Raw genomic sequence first — 23040 nt, forward strand, 5'->3', positions numbered from 1 at the left:
ATTTATAAAACCGAACCTTCTAAGAAATAAAATACAACAATCTTATTAGTGTGTAAATAATTTGAAAATGTTAACGTTTTAATGAAAAGCGTTGAACTACGTTTCAATAAGAAAATCAAACAAGTTTTTTTATCAACGATATAACAGCTTTGTCAAAGGAAAGAGATGTATTGTTTCTCATAAAATTTCATTACATGTTTAAAATATTGCTACAAGTCGTAATACAAAACATATAGGACGACCTAATAATAAAGAAATCTTGTATTAAAACATAAAACAATGGGTTCTGATGAATGGACTCGTTCGATAAAATCTAGCGGGGGCATAAATAATTAAACCACGACCTTATGCTAAAATAAAATAAATCGCGGAGGATCCACGAAGTGTCCTTTTTTCTTACTCTCCGAGCAATGTATCAAATCGCGATCCTGGTATCTCGTAGGCCTCCGAGACGTAACCATAGTCTCCGCTAGAGACGAACTAAGTTTTCTCTCAGTGGGCCACCATAAACCAGTCGCCCGTTATGCGAGTTCGCGTTTCGCCGTATACCGTTAGTACAGGAATAGTGTAGTGGCCGAGTATTATGCCCACGTTTCTCGTATAATACCCGAAAGCAATCTGCGTCGGAGAGGTCACCGAGACAAAGACCAAAGATGGCCCGGCGCGATACTCAGCCGCCAGCTTTGCACCGTCCACGCCATTATTATCCTACTCCCAGCTCGAGTCTCCGATTCCTACCTCGACAAACTGTTGTTAACCCCCCTTTAATATCGGCCATCCCCTTGACGTCTTCCTTATTGTCTTCTGTCCGGTCCACCCACTCCCCTAATCGCCGACTTCCTCCGCGGATAGAAAATCTTCAGAAAATAGAGCAAAGTTCGTATCGCTCGAACCATCTAGCCTGTAAGTTCGTTCCAACCCCCGGGCTCGAATTTGTCGTTTCAGTTTGCGACTAACGAGTCGCGTGGAAAAGTTTCTTCGACCTACGCTACAGAAATTTATGCTAGAATTCGATCAAATGATACAGTGTGTTAGCAAACTGGCGGTACGAGCGGAAAGGGGGCGAATCTAAATGAAAAAATAAGTCAAAATGTGGAGTGACTGAACTGTGATTTAATGTTTCCAAAAATTTTCGTCGAATAGTAGTTTTAGTTCAATGTTTATTCCATAGAATTTTAACCGAGCAATGAGAATATTTTTCGCAATTCGAATGACAGAGTGATATCTTTCGTCATTCAGACATAAACGTAAGTGAGATCGTATACAAATGTACACATACTCTACGAACACTTAATATTAATTTATTTATAAATGAAATCTCGCACGAAACAATGTCACTCCACATTTTTAACTTATTTTTTCATGTAGATTCACCCACTTTCCACTTGTACCACCAGTTCGATAACACTTTGCAGAAGAACCAGCATCTTGGCTCGTAACGTTGTCGAATTCGGTATAATCTAAATCGTGGTTAATCGAGCGCCGAGTAAACCGAAATACCAAGTATTATTATTTAGCGTAAAACTTGTAGCACGTAGGTACAAGTAGAACACTTGTAGCCTCTTCTGGAGTAGCGTCCCCTGGGGATGATGTACACTTGCTCCAATGTACCCACCACACCTGAAAACACCTATGGTTTCAGTTTCATTTTCTTGATCGTACCGGTGAATAAAAATGTCTATTCGATCAAAAGTAAACCAATCAAGTAGATAAATAAATACGTATATTTCAAGTATAATAAATTTAGTTTATACACCACAAAATGATTTAACATTATCATACGAATATTGTATTTCAGTGTCAATACTTGCTCGTAGTGAGATGAGATCGATGTTACTTCTATGAACGACGAACTAAAACTGGGGAATACTGTCCTTATACAAATTTCGTCATTGCTCCTATCACCGTATTACTATTTCTGTTTACCAAGCGTTGAGCGCTCGAGTTTGTTTACATTCAATATACTCTAGTAACGATGGTTGGGAAATGATTTTCTCGTACCAGTACCAGATGTTTATAAAATGAAGGAATATTTCATAGAAAATCGTAGTATTTTTGTAGAAATTTTGTCCACTGTATATGTGCGGAATCCCAATATAAAATTGCCTGTGTTCTTTTTAAAAAATGACAATACTGCAAACCTAGATCGGAATAACCCCGAACGAAAATTTGATTAAGTAGAAATTTCGTCCGCTGCATTAACCCAATTGACATAACGAACGCATCGCCTATCCGGGTTGACGCGTTCATGGAAAGAGAATAAGAATCGTATCGTCGAACTATAATGAGCGGCACTCGCTGTATCCGCTACTAGATTTATTTCGGGCCGCTTTTATTATAAAGGTCAAGCGAATTCGCTCAGGGCGAATCGGCGAATCTCTCGGCCGTGTTTCCTCGAAACGCCGCCTCCCATAAATGTTACATGAGTGCCCAAAGCAGCTGACATTAATAATTTAAGTCTCACGGCGAAAGGAACGCGGACGCGCTCGTTTGAAGCGCCGTGAATGAAGCCGCTCGCGTTCGCGCGCTCCTCGGACCATCGCGAGAGCTCTGCCCTCCTTATATTCTCGCGACAAATTATTTCAACCCCTCCCCTCCCACGCTTCATCCCCCACGGACGGTCGGAATTAAATTTCGACGACCCTTAGCGATACCTGACCCAAGTTTCGTATTCCGCAGCATGCAAATGAACTCGTTTCCAGGAATCTTCGCGACTCTCCGCCGCTCGAAATACATATTGGGTCGAGTCGTAAATAATTGCCGTCTTTTCCTACCAATTTTGCTTCTCTTTCGTCGGAGTCACGGAACAACTTACACGCGAGGAAAGAACAACACTTTCGTACACCGATTTAAGATGGTATTGTTGTTTAAACTGTCATAGACCTCTTTTGTGATTTTTTTTTAATGATAGGGATTTTGCAGATATATTTATTCGTCTTATAAGTGTGTACAGTATTTTTTTCATTTAAAAATATTAAAAATTGTGGGAGTTATAATTTCCTGTTTAAATGCGTTTTTTTTTAAACTGTCTTCTGTGATATTTCATGATTTTTCAGAACGATTAATTTCTAATTTGCAGAGAATATTCAGCAGACACGCCTTCATCGCTGGAACTACAGATTTTTAAAAATATTAAGTTTTACTACTTTTTTTTTAATATGCTAATGACAGAAGATTAAAATTCCTTTATTTATCGAGATTTTAACTTCTCTCCAGTTCCTGCTATAATTACACCCTTCCTAATGAAGGTACTTTAGCTCTCTTTGTTTCAGATTAGGCCAGTGAAGTACCCTTTTCAGAAGACCCATTAAACAAGAAGTTGTAACTCCCATAATATTTAATATTTCTTGATGAAAAAAATACTGAGCATGCTCGTAAGATGAGTAAATATATCTGCAGAATCTCAGTACAAAACAGCTTAACTAGCATTGAAAACAAAATCACAAAATGAACCTAGTTAGCAATAGCCCCTTAACCGTAACTTTTTTTAGAAATATACACGTGTTTATGAAAACATCCATTCGAAAATGTTTTGACTTGGAATTACTTTACAACCGAAATCATTTTTCCTGAGAGAAATATTGTTAAATTGAATGTATTGACGGCGTATGGATATTTTTGTCGGTAACTACAGTTCAAAGAAACGCGTTGAAACGTCTTCATCGACGGATGTGTCGCAGTTCCGAAGCATCGCGACGCTGTTTGCACGACGACGGTCACTGAAATAATATTGACATAGTACCAGAGCGACTGTACAGAGACTTCCTTGTGGCTCGTAGTCGAGATAAGCTATCATAGTCTGGAACGCACGGGTAAACAAGCAGCCTTATCGTGTCCGTGACTGCTACGTCACCCGATAACCAGACCGCGCGCGCCATTTCGTGCTAAAAACCTAAATCCGCCAGCGAATAGTTCGTGGATCCGTTAGGTTTCCAGCATCCCGGAGCGGGCGGTGTGCGGATCGATACCAAACAAGTTCCCCATTTCCCGCTAGAGAAATAATTTACAGCGCAACGCGGTTTATAGTACACGTTATTCGTTCGCGTACGGTGTGTGGGGCATTTATGACGTTTCTTATTGTTATATAAAAATGATTAAAACGACACGCGGGGCACCGATGCGTGCAAAAACGCTTTGCAGAATTTCAAACGGGATATATTCCAATAATTGATTCGATTCGGTTCTTAAACTGTATAATATTACCCATAATACTGGCCGATCAAACGTTAATTATTTGCGCCGAAACGTTAATGCTACATCGATGTCGATGCCTCGATTATGCAATGGTGCGAAAATTTTCATTGGTCTATTATTAGGTATTTGTAAATTCGATATACCGTTACTAATTAATTGGTATTTGCCAGCAAATAATATCCAGCGCAGAAAGATCCGATTTAGAATAGAAAGCTGCGATAAACGTGTGCGGAATATCACCCGTACGATTCATAGAATCGTTAAAGGTTCGCGATCCGCTCGATTCTCGCGATCGTGTCTCTTTAACCGTGCGTTAGAGTGTTACTGATCGAGACGGTGTACGCGTCTAATTCGCGCGCGAGTCGCCAGGAGCGCGTGAAATGGGAATCGCGATGAGGCACCGGGAGGACCGCAATAAAACACGAGAGGGCTATAATCAGGATTGCACGAGGATAGCTAACCTCCTCCGACTCCTCGCGACTCCTCCGGAGCGGTAGAACGTGCGGCGAGGAACTTTTTCTCCCCCTTTCCCTCGGCTCCGTCAGTGTTGTAGGCCAATGGCCCCCTTCGACCAGGCAGATTTCTTCCCTCTCTCGTCTCCATTCTATGCGCTTCCTCCTTTCTCTTCCTCCCCTGCGGAGAGGACTTTTTGTCTTGGGCCAGGTTTCGTGCCACCGCTGCACGACCGCGCTGCATTTCCGTCATGCACGCTTCGTGAATCCCGTCGAAACAGCGTGATTTCCTTGGGCCTCTTTTTCCCTTCCCCGGCGCCCCCCGTCCCACCTCGCCGCCCCTCGACGCTCCACGATGCTCCGCGTGCCGCCGAAAAGGCATTGACTCCTGCGGAGTGGATCGCGGGACCGAACGAATCGCGATCTAAAGGGCCCCTCGATAGAAGCGTCGACGAACTCGACAATAGATCGCAACCGTCTTCGTAAATCATCGATTTTCCACTCGAAATTCACCATTTCGCAGACCATAGCCATCATTTTGATAATCGAATCCGCCCTTTTGTAAATTAATCACCTCGTCGATTAGTGGAAAACGAGCTAGATCGAATATTAACCCCTTGCACTCGGAGACTTTTCTTCGACCACCTACTCAAACACACTTTCTTACGAAATAGATAGTAAATATCCAAGCAAAGTACATTCTCTCAATATTTTGTTATATATGTATAATCACTTTAAAACAATAATGTCGTTGTATTCCCTTAGAGGGGGGCATACTACTCAAATATTTGAATACTCGAAATTTGAAAGTACCTAATACAGGTTAAGTTACATAATTTTAAGATTTTAACGAATCTTACTAATATAAAAATTTATGGAACGTTATTTAAGTTTAAATATCTATACGAAAGACCGTTTAGGAGTATCGCCTTTATCGCGTTCGATTCGCGAGTTAGCAAAAGGTTCCTCCGGCGATCGTTACTGCCTCGCGATGAGAAGCGGAGGAAGAGAATCGGCGAGTCGAGCGTCGCGTTGCTCGTCGCTCCAGGGAATCATAATTTTCACGAGATCGCGCGACGAGATAGGCGAAACGCATGCGATGGTTATCGCGGGTCCCTTGTCAAAGAAAAAAGGAAAGGGCGAACGGAAGGATTTCTCGTTCCTCGACATCGACGATGCGAACGGCAGCAACATCACCGGCATTACCAGCCCTCGTCCACTCGGATCTCTCCTCCTCGACTCCCCTCCAACGGTCGTCCATCCGTCTCCGTCCGACTCGTTCTATCGTGGCTCTCATCCCTTCGTTTTGGGCCGAGCAAAGAAGTTGTCTCTTGGTTCCCAAGTCGAGTTATGCCTACAAGAGAGGGAACAACTACCGCGAAATAACCGACTATCCGAAAGGGCCGACGGTAAATAACTATAATTTCTTTTGGTGCTGGCCACGGGTACACCGAGGGTTGAGTAGGTTGGCCAACACGCGCACGACGCGACGGATAGAAGCGAGAGGGGGATCGAAGAAGCGGGCATCCGCGTCGAACGGCGCAAGAAGAGGAGGAAGAAAGGAAGGAAGAAACGGGCCGAAAGTAGACGGAGAGGAGAAGAAGAGCGGTTAGGTCCGCGAGGCTGACCAGAAGAACCAGGAGGACGATTGGAGGGGATGAAAGCGGGCCCAACCGAGTGCAACGACCCCTTCCGTTAGGTCAGCTACCCCACGGACCAAGCAACGCGACCGGACCGGACCGGACCGGACCAACGGACGGACGGGTGGTCGGACGGACATACGGATGGACAGATGTACAGACGAATGGACAGTCCCGATGGACGAACTTGGGGAATCGTGTAATCGTGCATCGAGAGCAACCAACACGCGCTCAACAGAAAACGCCGCGACGCAACGTCACGCGTCACGATCCTCTTCCGATTACACTCATCTTCGTTTAAACTATTCGCTATTTAATTACTATCTCGAACTACACAGCTGTGGACAAAATTTAGTGGACAGGTAAGGAAAATAGATATACTATAACTATCATGCACTTACGTTTTATATATTGTACAACTTTATGGGGCATAGATCATTTAGCGAATAATTGAAATTAATATTTACAAGTATACTTAACGAAAACGTTGGTTGATTGTCGAGGGACAAAAATTAGTGAACACTTGTTCAAGAGGTTATTACAACGCGAAAAATATATAGAAGCGCGAAGTATCCACAAACCATTTGGTTGACGTGTAAGTTTTGCACGAAACAAATTATTTGTAAGGAAACAGCAGAATGTCAGTAAGAAAAAAATTTTCAAATCAAATTCGTAATTTGGTTATAGCGAATTGACCAAATAAGTTAAGTTACTGTATAGTAGCAAAAAAGTATAATTTTTCTGAAAGTGCAGTCAACAAAGTTTATAAAAAAGATTTACTACATAGTACCGTCGAAAATTTAAGAAAATTACTCGTAAATATCGACAAAACCCAAGAATCTCAGCGCGAAATATCATTGAAATGTTAAAATTATGTGGGTCATTGAAAATAGTATGACGAAAGTTGCAGGAAACGAGGTTAAGATACTATGAATCCAAACGTAAGCTGCACATTAACAACATCAATACGAGGAAACGTTTAGCTTTTGCTAAAAAATATATAAACATACCAGTATCATTCTAAAGAAAAATAATATGGAGCCATGAAAAGAAATTTAAACTGTGGCAACTAAAAAAGAAGCATCATGTATGGAGAAGAAGAAATGAAGCATACAAAATGCTGTTTTTGGAGGGTCATTAATGTTGTGGGGGTGTTTCTCGTGAAATGAAGTTGGCAATGTGGTACAAATTGACGGGATAATGAATGCAAGCAAGTATATTGAAATAATAAAGGAAAATATGGAAGAGGCAGTTGGAAAAATGAGATTCAAAGAAGAATTCATTTTGCAATAGGATAACGACACAAAGCCCAGCCATTCCGATAAATAAATTTCTGTAAATATTTACGATTGGCATTGGAAAATATTCATAAAAATTCCATTGAAAGTCTGATAAATAGAATTTCACGATGTTTAAAAGTAATTATTCCAACAAAGGATGGTCATACTACATATTGATTTTATATTCTTGCATATTTTATTACCTGTCCATTTATATTTATTCCTCGGCAAGCAACCAACATTTTCGTTAAATATATCCTATTTCAACACAAATGTAAATTTTAATTTCAATTTTATGTTAAACAATCTACGTACCATAAAGATATATAATACATAAAACTTGAACTCATAATAGTAAATACTAGTTTAGATAAATTTAATTTATACTCATTTCCTTCACCTGTCCACTTCATTCTCTAAGAACACTATAATTTTCTGCAAAATAGAAAAGATAAATCAAAAATCATAGTGCTCTTAGAGAAATTTCGTCCTCTGTATATGTCATATTTCAATTATTTGCAAAATATTCTAAAATAGAAGGATATCTCGTAGACGTAAGTCCCATTTCCATGGAAGCACGTACTTCTAACCAACAGTAAACCTCCCTTCAGCATGTACATATGTAGCGTAAGCTAGCACTTTCAGGGAGCGTTGTTAAAGCTTTCGAGGCAATGTATGCAAATCTGAGAGATCAAGATTCATTACATCGTTCTATAGGTAGCTTTACACGAAACAATGCCGGTGATCCGAACGCAACGATTTGGAAAGGACTAATAATTGTTAAAAATTATTTAGCGTGGTATCGTTTTGTCGCAGAGCGTAGACGGATCGAGTTGGTCGGGGAACGTGTGGCCCGCTTTTAATTTTAGAGTTTCACGACGCGGAGGCACCGGTGGATCTTCCCTGTCGACTTTCCAGTCGAAAGTGTAACTGGAAAACTCGTTTCGCTTTTGCGAACGAGTACCGTTCCGAAAGTACACATCAGCGGCGAGCCCCGATGGAGGTGGCTGGTATCGAGTTTCCACGAATCCATGTTTTAAGATCGAAATGGAATTTCGGCGCGCGAGTAGAACAAAGAGACCGACGAGAGTCTCCGGCAGCCGATGCACTTATTGGTTTTCACTCGACAGAAGTCAGAGTCACAAAGCTCGCCTATGATATTGGAAACGAAGGAGAAACCTACCGAGAAGAGGAAATACAATAACAGAGTCGCGACGAGCACGTGGTATGTATCGGGAAACGCGACTCCGACACGATCTAAGGATCGATCGCGTCGCATTTGCCTACGCTTCGAGAACCAAATGAAGTCGATCTTTTGGGCATACAACTTTCAATCGAAACGAAATGAAAACTAGAAAAAATAATCTCGTGCTTCTTATTCTTCTTCATTTTATTATTTAATATTATTTAATCCTTAAGTGGATTATTGGGGCAAGTTTAAACTAATAATTATTTAATATATGTCAATGTAATTATTTGAAATATATGAGTGTTGATTTCCATTTACCAGATTTTAGGGTGTCATTGGAAAGATCTGTATTTCCGGTTTGCCGTTCGAACAAAACGCGTCGAGAACGGATTCACCTAAATTCGCGGTCAAGGGCAACGCTCGCATCGAATCATCAACCGTTTCCATGGGATTTTGTATTCTAATTACGCGGAACGAACAATGAGCGAACCGTATGGAATTTTGCCGCGCCTCGCATAAATTTCCTCGCGAATCACGACGACATATTGGCGCGTGCTTTGAAAGATGCAAGGCCGCGCATGCCACTTTCCTCCCGACAACATGGACGCGAGCGAGCGTGTCGTGTTATTTAACCAATTCGCACGCCGAGAATAGTTTTTAGAGATCCAAAATAATCCATAATTGTTTAATCAATAACTCTTATACGAATTGATTAACGCCAATATTCATATTCACTGCTCCCACAAGGACGTTTAGATTCTCACATTTCTTCCTGATGTCGATAAATCCACTCAATCGTCTCTGTCTGATCGCAAACTCTTATTCTACTTGGATTTCTTTATGGGGACTATTACACCGTTCAGAAACTGTGTATTTAAACTTTTTCAACATTTTGTCCTTATGTTGTTTACCCATTTAGCGCTAAAATTACCTTTGTAACCTTATTTTTACTATCATGTTCTACAATTTTTAATAAATCGTAGTAAAAAACTCTGTCGAATTTATAGAATTACCTAATAGAATCCTTGCTTATCCTACCGTTAAAATTACACACTCGTGTGTTAAGAGCATTTTTTTCAGACGAGCTCGACGAACAACCATCTATCTACATTGTTCTTTATTATAATAAAGCTGTTATCTAGAAATTATGCAACAGCCTTTATTAATCTCGCGAGTTCATTACAGCTTCGTTCATCAGCCGGTGTCCGTCAGGGTTGAGACATTATCGGAAAAGGTGTCAGCAGTCAGCTACAAATGCGACAGCGACGTTTCCGTGATCGCTGGCTGCACGCTCCGAAATGGCGATGCATCGATGCATCGAAAAGAAAGGCGAGGGGAACGGTACGAGCGCGAGCGTGTCGATTCCTACGGGGAATACCCGCCCTTTCGACGTAACTCTCGCCGCTCGACGCACGCCATGTTAAATCCTTTTAATATCAACGCGGCCGTGTAAACAGGTGTACCGAACGGCAACTCGAGCGAGTTGCATCCTTCCGAGAGAGACCAGTGCAACCTGCACCGGCAATGTGCACGCCAATTTGCACGGTTCTACCATGTGCAACGTTTCAACTCGCGCGACTAACCGCCGGGCTCCATCGTGTTCTAGCAGCGTGAGAATTTAATTCGGATACAACCGATACAAATTTCGACAAAAATACTATGTACATGTACTCGCAACATCGGTGAACACAGTGGACGAAATTTCTATAAGAGCACTATGATTTTTAATAATCAGGCTTACGGTTTTATTCTTTCTTTAATTGTGATTCGAGATTCAACTTTTTTTATCATTTTTTATTAGCGAGATGAGATCGTATGATGAAGTAAAAATGAGAAATACTTACTCTTCTTATAGAAATTTCGACATTGCCTCTATCAGCATATTTGTTTACATTTATTGCACCTCAGTAATGATGCAGTGGATGGCGAAAGATTACCTCGTACCAGTACAAAATATTTGTAAAATAATGGAATATTTTACAGAAAATCATAGCGTTATATAGAAATTTTGTCCAATAAAATTGCCCAAGGTTTTCTTTTTAAAAAGTGACAATGCCTAAATACTGGGAACTTGGATCGGAATAACCCCGAACGAGAAAACAATATTTCTTCAGATCGCGTTTCTCTAACGTTTTTTGCTGCACAGTTGCAACGAGTGGGAGCTATGAAAAGAGAGATAGAGTGGCAAAATGGTGGGAGGTAGCCCGATGGCAAGACGCCAGATAAGAGAGCTCGTCGGATGAAAAAGTTATAAATAAGCGTTGCGTTAGACGACGTGTTGGTTGCTATTGCAAACATAGAGTCACGGATCTCTCGACACCGATCACTCCCCAATTAACGCTTCTTCTATCTACCGGGATTCTCGAGTGTCTTGCTCGCATTTGGTAATCAAATCGAGCGTTCAGTGATTGCTTTCGCCGAGAATCCAAATTGATATGCCTCCCACAATTTGATTCGCGTTTCGAGCGAACGACCTAAACGAGAGAGCTAAGCGAATCTGAAAATTCGACCATTCTCCGATGGAATACGATTACAATCTGTTATTTTTCATTTCTAAATCAATTTAGAAAAAATACGACTACATCCTCTATCATTTTGATCAATCGAAACAGTGTTTTAAAAGTTCTTATTTCTATCCTCTCCGTTCCGAGAACTTTTTAATCCACCCTCATAGCAACGAGCCGAGAACACGATGCTGCAGTTTTATTTCTGGGGAAGTTTATGCGGTGCTCGGGGATTTTAATAATAGGCAGCGCTACTATGGGCGGGGTCGAGCTAAATAGTGCAGTCCGCTGTACACGAAGCACACGCTTCTCGCTCGAAATAGCGGTCCGCGAAACGCGGCCGATGCAGCGTTATCGCCGATTAAACACACGCCTGCAATCCTCGTCACTGATAATGGAATTGCGTTTCAACGTAACGTGGAAAGTTTTCGGTTAGCCAGACAAGTTGACGCAGATTTCTGCCACTTTGGAATCGTGACAATATTTTCGATTTAGGCTCCGTCCCGATAACGCCCGTCACCTATCGAATATAACCGTACCGTTTACTTTTTCGCCTTCTCGAAATAGAACCGATTCGATAATCCCATTTCAGCCGGCGATAAACAAGCGAAACTAAAGAAACTCGCTGCTGCCAGTGGATAAAACTTTTACCCGACTGCCATTTGCACGATGCGTGGATTCTCGTTGCACGGGGCCGGACGGGAACCCGAGTATTCTGCAAACGCTCCGAGCAATTTAAAATACCGACGAAACAATAATAAAAACGAGTAACCAGTCACGGTGATTCGCAAACGGAAATAACTTTCCAGCATTCGATCCAAAAACAGTTACCGCGAATTCTATATTCGTCGCGGTGGAACGTTCGCCTATCGATCGCGATCGATTCCCGCTCTTTCCAAATATTTCTCGTACCGAAATACCATATGTCAATTCGCCAGAATGTTCAAACGTCTGACGCAGAAATTGCAATTGGAGCCTCCCGTAAAAAATATTTTCTAACAGCGTTGATGAAAAATTGCTCGTTACGATAGAGAGATAAAGAAAATTCTCGAAATTTCTTTCGCGTGGTTGGAACCTATCAAAGTTGAAAACTGAGATTCGATTGGTAGCTATCGAAGATAATCGATGCCAAGAGTCGAAGTCAGAGTCGAAGACGAAGTTCCCTAGCAGGGACTAAGCGGACCGAACGAGTGGTTCAAGCGGGGACAAAAGGGGGAGGGGAGGGGGCAAGAAACTGTCGGTGGGCGGCGTGGCAGCGGGCGACGAAGACTGCCCGGGCTCGCGAGGGGCAAGAGGGGGCCAATGACGGCAGTATAGGGGCAATGGAGGGCAACGCACCCAGTCAGCCTTGGCATGAATTGAGTCTAGCAATGCGAAAGTAAGGTTAGCAGGCGCATTAGCGCCGCGTCCAGCTAGTTCTCCCCGCTTGCAACCAAGTGCATCTCTCCCGGCCCCGGCCCCGGCCCCGGCCCCAGTCCCGGCCCCAGCCACGATCCGGCCCGGCCCGGCCGCCACGTTTCTCCTCTGTAGGATTTTATCTCTCACTGGGCTGTCGAATGGCCGCGTTCTTCGGGCCCCGCGGTTCTCCATATCGACGCCACACAGTGTCCCCAACAACGAACAAAACCAACAAAATTGAAATCTACGTTTCCCAAATTCCTACGTCCTCAAATACCGAAAAAGAAACGTACGTTTCAATGGTATCCATCAATTTCAGCAACGATTACCGTGCAAACGTGTTCCATACACATCTGTGCACTTAAATTCGTTCTATTAGAATCGAAGAAATCGTGCCTTATATTTCTGAAACTGGAGCTAAATTTCCTATTTCGGTATATGCAAATGAACGAGACGAAAGACTTATTTGTGAAAAATATAATTGTAAAAAGCAAACTGTAAATAATCTATGTCGATATATTGTGTATTGACCGACTGGTTTTCGAAAGTGGGGAAATCAGCCTTGCGATTCGTCGCAGATCGAGCGTATTGTAAATTTCCCCGAATGCGGGTCATGGAGACTCGGATTGCATAGGAAAGGATTCGAGGCTGGAGCATCGATGGGATCGGTATCGATACTATCGAGGATACCGAACGAAAGTGTTCGATAAGAAGTATCGATTCGGATCGAGAGCTTAATGCTTCTCGATGCTACGGTATCGATCCCATCGCTAACCCTCGCTAGTCGTCGAGGAGGACGCAAAGGTCGAGATTCGCGACGAGCCGGTGCAGGCGATCAGCGCGAGCGTCGGAAAAAGAGGCATGCTAGAGGCGTGCAACGGTTGGGGGGAGGAGGAGGAGGGAGGGTTCGGTAAGAGGGGGCGTAAAACGTCAGGCTTAGAGAGAGGCGACGGAACAGAGAAAGAGGAAACCGTAGAGGGAGATAAGAGGAGAGAAAGAGAGACAGAAGGAACGAGAACCGCGGTGGAAAAGAGACGCGACTATAGGTGGTGAGGGAACCAGTCGGTAGGAGTGGGGGCGACGCGGCGCTTTTGAAAAAACCGCAAAGCTTTAAGAAGGCGCGCGCCAACCCCCCACCCTCGAGTACTACGCGAGCAACTAGCGGTCGACATAGACAAGCCTCGCGCGTACTATTGCTGGAAAATAGTTGCATCGTCGTGGCCGAGGTTCGCGGCGGAAAATCGATGGAAGTGCGGCCGATCGGGCCGGTTTTTTTAAACTCTGCGAGATCGCGTCCGGGAAATGCGACTGAAAAAAGTAATCGCGAGGATCTCCCACGCGTCGGAGCGCGGATCGACGCGACGAGCAAACACTCGACGCCTCGTCCGGAAAATTTACTATTTACCGGCAAAGCGACGCCCCGTCGAGCTGGAATTTCGACGGTACAACGACGAACGGAACCGAGGACATTCGATTAAACCCGATCGAAAGTGGCGATCGAAAAGGGCTCCACGACTGCGGATCGGATTTCGTGAAAATTCGATTACCGTCTCCGGAATCGGCCACGCGTCATTGGCGTCCCGAAAACGCGGGGGAAGTCATACCCGGTGGCCAACCACCAGGAGGAAATTGAATTGGACGTATCACAGCCGGATCCTCTCGTCGATCTTCGCGACGTATCGCTTCGGAAAAATTACTACTGGCACCAACGACGGATAAACTGTGTTCGGTGACAAAGTGCGCGTCGGCGATCATGCCACTTCCTCGATACCGTAATTCGTAATTCATCGCGCGAATATCTTCCACATAGGTCTTTACGTAAATACTAGCAAAAATTCTTAATAATTATGCATATCCGATTGCTCTCAAGTTGGCAAGCAACCACAAAATTTCAAAGGAACTATGGACGCTTTATATTATAACGATTTATCAGGCAGCCATCGCTCACGATGAAATTTTCAGAGTATCGATCTCGATAGAAGTATTTACAAGTCCGACAGAACCGTATGATTTATCGCGAAACCCTCGTCTCTGTCCTATTACAATTTTAGGGGTTGAAAGGAATGGCACGCCCTGTCGACGGGTAATTTATAACTCGCACAAATTCTTTTTTATCGAATTCTTTTATCAATGGTTTTCTTTTATAAATCTACCACTCAGGTTATTAGCAACTAACATGTAACTTAAATTTCCAAGACGGGTTTTATCGATGGATCAAAACTGTCTGGCATTTTTAGATTTTTCTAGTAACGAATATACAATAAATATTATTCAACGATAAAATTCAGAAATTAGAAGGTCTTCTAAGGTTCTTTTATCTGCCTTTAAATTAGTAAAAGAATGAATGAGAAACAAAAGAATATTAATTATCATACACGAAAGAGGAATTTCCTTACGATTATTGTACTTGACGTTATTTAGTTTCCAAGACTATATTTTCTCTGGCACGATGAGCGGAAAAATATTCATGTATATGCTTTTGACGAGGACATTACAGCGTATGAAGAATAAACGATCGTCCAATAAAATCACCCTTTTTCTACGAGCCATTCCTTCAACATTATTATTCGACCCTTTCGATCAGGTCATCCCGTAAATCGTGATACATGCATTATTTTCTATCAGCCTCGAATATTTATCGCGTACGCGTAATAAACGCTCCCCGGTATCGACTCACGCGGAAATTTATTTATTTATTCATTTATACTGGGATATAGCCATTAATATGTACATAAAATACATTTGCAAGAAAATAAATACGATACGTTCTATCTGGTAAAATTGCAGCGAATTACTATATTTAAAAATTGAGAAAATTCGGTTAGAAACCCGAAGCTCGTTCTTGACTTCCTCGAAAAAGGAAACACAAACAAGGAAGACAAACGAAGACACGGTGGCAATGTACCACGATATCAAAGTGAGCATCGGTGCTTCGTAATAGTGATGAAACGTGTGATTATGTGATTGTTGCAAGCATTACGTTATAGTTTTCAGCAAAAGGGATATACGTTCTTTCGAGTTGTTAAGGTGTTATCGAACGGAATTATATGTATATCGAAAGGTACATTTTATAATCACTAAAATTTTATTTCATCTTGCTTAAATGTATACCCCATATGTTATGTCACGATCGCCACACGCGAATCCCATAAAGAATCGATGTTATTACCTATAATGGCTGCATGTCCTCAGTCGCAACGCGTTTTCCTCAATAACGTCTGGCGACGAGGAAGCGAGAAATTTTTGATTTCTAATCCGCAAGCATTCTGGGCCATTGTGACCCAGACGTCGTGCCGCGTCTTCCATCTTCTCCGGAATTCAATCCGTTTGGAGCATCGTTTCAAGCTCGGGGGCTTCAATTTCCTTCCACATACGAGAAATCGTTCCGTCTAGAGCGGTGTTGCAATAAACAAGTCGAAAAGCGCCGTGATCCTCGCCAGTCGGTATTCTTTATCCAGAATCCTCGAGCTTCCCAGGGTAGCGAACCGTGTCCTCGCATCGTTTGCGAGATTAAAGTGCAGTCCCGAACACCTACCGACCTGAACCCCTCCTCTACGGCACTCCATGTGCCGTGCACGTCCAGGAGATCTAATCTTTTATCGCGGCACGTCCTGAAATCTCGATAATCGCGTCGTTTCCGACGCTGAAACACCGAACGACTCGCCCTGTCGTCCAACGTCTCGCGGCAATTTTCACATCGAACAGACTACTACGAAACTACGTTAACTATATTGATTCTATTCGTCAAGAAATTATGAACAATTTGTACTCTTCGCGATCAATCCCTCGTTGTACAGTTCTAGATTAAAATCAACACGTTTTTACATTCATGAAGTACTCGTGAAACAAATCTATTCTTATTCGTGACCATTGCACGAACAAATTTAATCATTAACGACATGTTTTCGACGGAAGTCTGTCGACCGATATTAAAAGTAACCAAAAAAATATCTTTTCCGATAAATAGTTCTCAACACCTTGACATTTTTAAATGGTATTATTAGCAGTCCGTCGTCGAGGATCTATTCTCGTGTCAATTTTTTAACAGCGGACGCGGAAAGGTGAAAAACAATTCGGGGTGCATCGAGATATAAAGCGTTTCATCGTTTACCGTGATTTGCATTTAGAGCGCGATTGACGTAAACGTCCGTCGAGTAATGAATTTTTCAATTGTGTCTATTAATAATGACCCCCTTTCGGTGGCGAATGAACCGCGTTTCGAGTAATGTTAGCCGGTAACGGCGACAAGAGGGTAAAAGGAGTTGAAATAAAGTCGATCAGATAAAAGGGGATCGAGTCGAGTACATAGACGGACGACGCGATATGTGCACATAGGATTCCCGTATGCTTCGTGAAAACGTTGTACAGGGTGATTCGTTGATGGTGGTACAATCGGGAAATTCATTGACGAAATAAATATTTATCGAAGCGTTTCACGCGTTTGTCCAAGTTTGCGTGCGATCGAATGGGATCTCGTCTAACCTCGAACCGCAAGTTTCGGATTACAAAAAAATAAGCACCGACTAGATAATGAGCGTACAAGCTGGTTACTTGGTAACTCGAGCACTTGGCTGGTGCAGAGGACCGGGAAAAGGGTGGGTGCAGCCCTAGCCATCTGGCGCTCATTGTCCGCGATCCTGTGTGTCATTCGTCGCGATGCACTTGCCGCAAAGCGTCGCGTCGCGTCGCGTCGGTTCGTTTCGCTGTTCCCGAATGCCGCACGTTACGAAACCTGCGCTTGCGGTCGCAGCCCCGTTTTCTGCCAGTCGTTTGCCCCTTTGGTACGCCGCACGCTGGCCAAATTCGTCCAATTCATGGTCGTAACATTAAAAAACTCAATTTCTACGTCAAATTCGGCATTTATATTTACTAATACGGTAGACTTTCGTAGGAATTTTATGTATTTTACTTTTTATTAACAAATTGTATTATCACATTATCCATGGTTGAGTTTACTAAAAATCAAAAACAAATTTAAAAAAAAAAATCGAGAAGGGGTGCGGAAAATCGGTGAAATTAAAAAATTTCAAAACAATTTGGAAAAATTATTTTTAGTTTCAGGGGTTAACTACAATAATTTTTGGTGAATAGACATACCCTCGAAATCCTACGTACTTCCGAGAAAAAAATTCAAGAGTTGGACAAATTTTTCGGCGAAATTAAGAAATTTCAAATCGTACTAAAAAAATTATTTTTAATTGCAGGGTTCAATTATAATCACTTTTGATGAATAGACATAACTCCGAATTCCTACGCTCTTTCGAGAAAAAAATTCTTTACCGAAAATACAATGTCTGATCCTGAAATTCCGATTCCTCTGAAAGAGGTGTGTTTATACCTCGTCTATGATTATATTCCTCGTTTTTATCACTTCATATGTTGGTATAGTCCAATTATCCGGTATATTTGATGTTCTGGCATCGCCCCAGACCCGAGTATGCCGTATAGTCGGGATTTTACTGTGCGTTGGTATAAAAACAACACGAATACACACCGCAGCCCTAAAGAACAAACAAAGTCTACTTGTCCATTTTTCATTCAACTGATACATAGGTATAAAATTATCGTTTTAAACGCGGATATGTATTTTTTACGTGAAAGTTTAAATAAGAAGAGAAATGAAAACAGTTGTATCGAAGGTACAGAAAGATATCGCGTTGTGGTTTCGACCATGGAATCGCCGATTTTTCCCCGCAGTCGCGATAACGCGTTCGTACTTCCAAACGCGATGGCGGGTTTGTTCGACTCGGCGGGCTTAGGAAGAGCAAATTCTGATCGTTTAGCGAACGAGCGCCAAGTGGCGGAGCAAATATTGGCACGGACCGTACCGACAAAGAGACTTCGACGAAGACTTGCTCGGCCGACCAGTTAAGATCACAGAAATCGCGGCCAACTGCTCCGACGTTGCAGCCGGGCACCCTTATGCCCTACGGGTTTCTGTTGGGCGGGCAAACGGTGGCAAAAGGGGCGTACAAAGTACCTTCGCTCTGCCGCTTCAACTTTTGCGGTCCGGTGGCGGTCGCATAGAAACGAACTTGTCCTTTCGTTCCACCTTTACAACCCTCTTCATTTTTTTTCAGATAAAAACTTTAGTCTTTTTTACACCACCGCAAACGAATTATTCATCCAAACTTTTAACCTCCCCTTCGAGATACTGCCCCCTTTCCTAACTACTCGTTCTTTTCCTACCTTTCCCTGTTTTCGAAGACTTCTAGCGTTGCTTAATTTTCACGTAACACCACAATTTCGCTTCCTGGATTCGTGTTTAATTTCTCGTCAAGATCAATATTTAGACATTTTAGAAGTTGGAAGTTCCTAATTAGAGCTTCTTAACTCGCGGATAGTCTCGATTCGGGATCCGCGCTTGGTCGAAGCTATTCGGATCGTCTCGGAGGAGAAAAGACACGGAGCGTGGGTATGAATGTTTGAAACCGTGGGAGGAAAGGTGGGAGGCGTCGCGAGTATGAAAAGTCGTCGTAAAAGGGCGGAACGCGGTCGTAAAGTTGAATTCGCGCCGGGTGTTCATCGACGCGCGAGGTCTGTGCCTGCGAGTAGAGTCGAGTCAAGTCGTTTGACCTACATTGTTCGGCTTCGAGTCGATCAGGGCTTGAAAACTGTTGCAATATATTGTATATGTGAGTCATGATCCACCAAGGTCCGCTTGGAACGTAAAAAACACAGAGTTATGGCATTTTCCATCGCCAGACATCGGCTTCCGACGATTTCACGTCCCCCAAAATTCAACTTTCTTTTCCGATCCCTAATATTGTATCATAACTATACATTAGTATCATAGTATTTTCGTTCCTTTTCGGTATAATCAACACTGGTAAAAATAATATACTGTCAAAGTATATTATTAAAGGATCTAGTGTGTAAAAAGAAATTGCCCCATTGCAAGTTTAAGAAAATACACATATGGATGAAATAGATCTCTTTAATGCTAGAATTACCGACAATTAGAATGTACATATTTACTGTACCATAGAAATTAAAACGATAGCTTCTCGAAGAAATGTTTAACACAATAGAAATAAATGTTAGAAAACCACGGTTTGGAAAAATTCAGTGGAGTATACTTTTTGCAATTTTTATTAGAAATTACGAATCATTTTGAATCATCCAACAAGTCTTACGAGTGGCGGAGGTATAATTTATATTTACATGTATTATATTTCTAAATTTTGTATTATTCTAATATTTTCTATTTTGTTTTAGCTATGTAAGTTTGTAAAAAGGGCATTGCTCATTAAAATGTATTATTTCAATAATAATGTTATTCAATTTCCCACGTATTTAAGATCTATTTTGATAAATGTTACCCTGGATAGAGACTCGCAATCCTTGCTTTCGGATAGTTTCTTGTTACTGTACAACGACTACTTTTCCAAATACGTCGGCCCGAAACTAACGAGGAGGGTGTTGGGCCACGAACGGAGAACGAACAAAGGGGAAAAAAGATAATGGACAATCCCCGCGAATCGGTTGTCCGACGGATGGGAGCGACACACAGCAACAATGCAGCCATACACTGTTTTTCCATTATACGGCATTAACCGCCTCCACGGACCTCCCTTTCCTTCTAACAGCTTTTCCAATAACAACGATAGAACTCCAAATCGAATAGAATAAAATGGAAAGTACAAATATAAACGATACTCGTTGCTTCAAAAGTTGTTTGAATTTCAACAAGAATCTCTATAATAAATTTCAACGCGTTCAATGACCGTCTGTCTCGTCACAATCACTAGTAAACCTAGAGAATACAAACGTCATGGAACTCGAACGAGCGAACAACAAGAAATATGGCGACGTGAAATCGTTTTCCCGGATTTTGTCCTTTTCTTTTGGACCAGCTCGATCGATGGTTGAGAGGCGCGAGAACTATTCTTACGGACACCTCGGGATCCCTTCCGGTTTCTACCTATTATTCCGGATGAATGCGCGCGGGGAACGGGCACACGATTATGCCAAAAGTTTGCAACGGCCACGCAATTATCCTCGATTTAGCCTGCGGCCTGGTATCTCGAAGAAAACACTCGCTCGAGAAAGGAAGCATAGGTCGTCGGTCAGAGTAAATCCCTCTCCGGGGCCGGGATCTCGGCATTCTGTGCATTCTTCGGCATTACGAAAGCCATGATACTTTAAGCGCGCGTCGACGAGACGAATCTAGCCTCGCATTCATTTGCCGAGTTCCGCGCTTGGCTACAGCCCTTCCGAGTTCAGAGACCATCGATCTTTCCGAAAACTATGGTCTCCAAGAGCAACGCAAAACTTGGTCGACTGTTCTTTGACCACATCACGCCTCCACACATACCTTCACGACTAGAAAATTGTCACCTTTTCAGAAGAACTTTTATAGCTTCTGGAATAACTGTAAATCATGCTGATAAAGTAATATGCGATCTACGAACATAATATGTACACGTGTAGACAGACGCGTGACATCTATTGTCTCGGGACTAACGCACTTACCTCGTACGTATGTATATAAAGGGTGTTACAGAACTGGTGGTACAAGTGGAAAGTGGGTAAATCTAGATGACAAAATAAGAAGAAAATGTGAATAAAACATCCTTTTGTCTGCAGGATGAAGGATATGTGTTATTCGAATTGTTGTTCCGATTGCTTAGCTTAGATACTAGGGGATAAACATTGAAGTAATGAAGCTACATTTTGATCGAGAAGTTTAAGCCATGACGTTGGTACCGTCTATGAATTGAAACACAACGAAGACTAGCAACACAGTCAAGTGTACGCTTACTCTACGAATCATTAACATCGATTTATTTGGAAATAAAGCTTATTCTTTAATGTAGATTCACCCACTTTCCGTTTGTACCATCAGTTATACCCTGTATATGTATATGAAAGCGAAAAGCGAAAGCCATTGTAACGAAACGACGTAGACAATAGTTGTTTTCCTAAAATAGTACCAAATTAACAGATACTTGTTGATACCTATGATACAATTTGGTATAGAGTAAAAAATTATAAAGTGGCGTAACGGACGCGCGTTTTATTGCAAAAGCACGTCGAGAAGAATGGGCGCAGAGTCAGAGACCAAGTTGAACCGAGATCCGTGACAACTGGGGCGCGAGAATTTCGTTTTCCACGCTCGAGAGGGTGGCTCGGTTTTCGAGCCGGGCGAACGTTTTATTTATGCACGATGCCCAGTCAAACTTAGCATCGTAGGCCACCGAATTATCGACGGGAAATCGATTTCCGAACTCGTCAGGGACACTCGTCGTCCATGCCATGTGTGCAGCGACCTAAACCCTGACGATGACGATCCATCGCGACGCGCGCTCTCGTCTCCCGTTTATCCCCCTCCGACAAGGGGGGAGAAAAAACCTCGTTAATCGTCCGCGTTTCAGATAACGGAAAATGTACTCACGTTTTGCGCGGAGAGAATTCTCGTGGCCGACTGAATGGTCGTGCTTCCCGAGTGGGGCCGATGACGCAAGGATTCGGCCGTATTGTCTCGAGAGCAGACACTCCTGTACCAGGGCAATCCACTCGAGCTGTCTCGTCTGTTCCGATATTTCCTCCACACGTGTCTGCGAAACAGAACAAAACGCGTTTTTCAATACTCGATAAACGATCCCTCCCGTTGAAAACCCGACGATCTTTAATCCGCTGGCTCCGTTTCACGGGCACCGAGCGTTTCGGGAACAAATCTTTTTTCCATCGGCCGTAAAAAGTTGAAAAAAACAGTCGCGATCCCAAGTAGCCGAGCATTTTTACAATTTTCTCCGGGCAGATTTATGAAACCGATCGCCCCGCGATCGCGACGCCACAGTTTCTGCAATAACGTGGGATTACTTGGCTTAGCATCGGTTACCGCGAAAATTTCCGAGCTCCCAGCGGCGCACGGACGCGTAGAACACGGGGGCTATCGGTTTTTATCGCGGAGGCCGGAGTTAATTTCTCGGGATCAAAGGATCGCGCGAAATCAGAATTTTACGAGGCCGTATCCGGAAAGTAAGTTTCGTTTGCGAATGCAACCGCTGCAACGTTGCAATCCCAATTATGCGTACGCCTGCTGATACTGTATATTGCCAAGCCACGCGTGCTGAAACAATCAGTTGCGTGCTTTTGAACTAAACCTAATAGTTGAAGAGTTCTACGCTTGAAACTTTACTGAATCATGTTCCTGTTAACCTTTTGAGTGCTGTGAACACATATATGGGCATTCACTCAAATTATTTCAGTTACAATCAACATATTAGCCCACGACTCAGCGCTCAAAGGGTTAATCGATACATTTTCCGCCGACAAAAGCCTCTGTTTGAGTCGCGAACGTTTCAACGTGTCTCTGTTTCGCGAGAAGGAAGAAAATTCGAGACTCCGCGATGGAAATTTCAAGCTGGACGATGGAAA

The 23040-nt window shown here is 42.7% G+C and overlaps 1 protein-coding gene across 1 annotated transcript in view; it reads right to left on the reverse strand.

Annotated features, from left to right (window-relative positions):
- LOC122400105 overlaps positions 1–23040 on the reverse strand; it is a 64311-nt gene that overhangs the window by 33264 nt on the left and 8007 nt on the right. Inside the window, exon 3 of the mRNA XM_043401346.1 lies at positions 22055–22217. Within this exon, the coding sequence (XP_043257281.1) occupies positions 22055–22217 (163 nt within the window). The remainder of the gene's footprint in view (positions 1–22054; positions 22218–23040) is intronic.

Source organism: Colletes gigas, unplaced genomic scaffold (assembly GCF_013123115.1).
Source record: "Colletes gigas isolate AHSC1104 unplaced genomic scaffold, ASM1312311v1 Colletes_gigas_Sc00016, whole genome shotgun sequence".
NCBI lineage: Eukaryota > Metazoa > Arthropoda > Insecta > Hymenoptera > Colletidae > Colletes > Colletes gigas.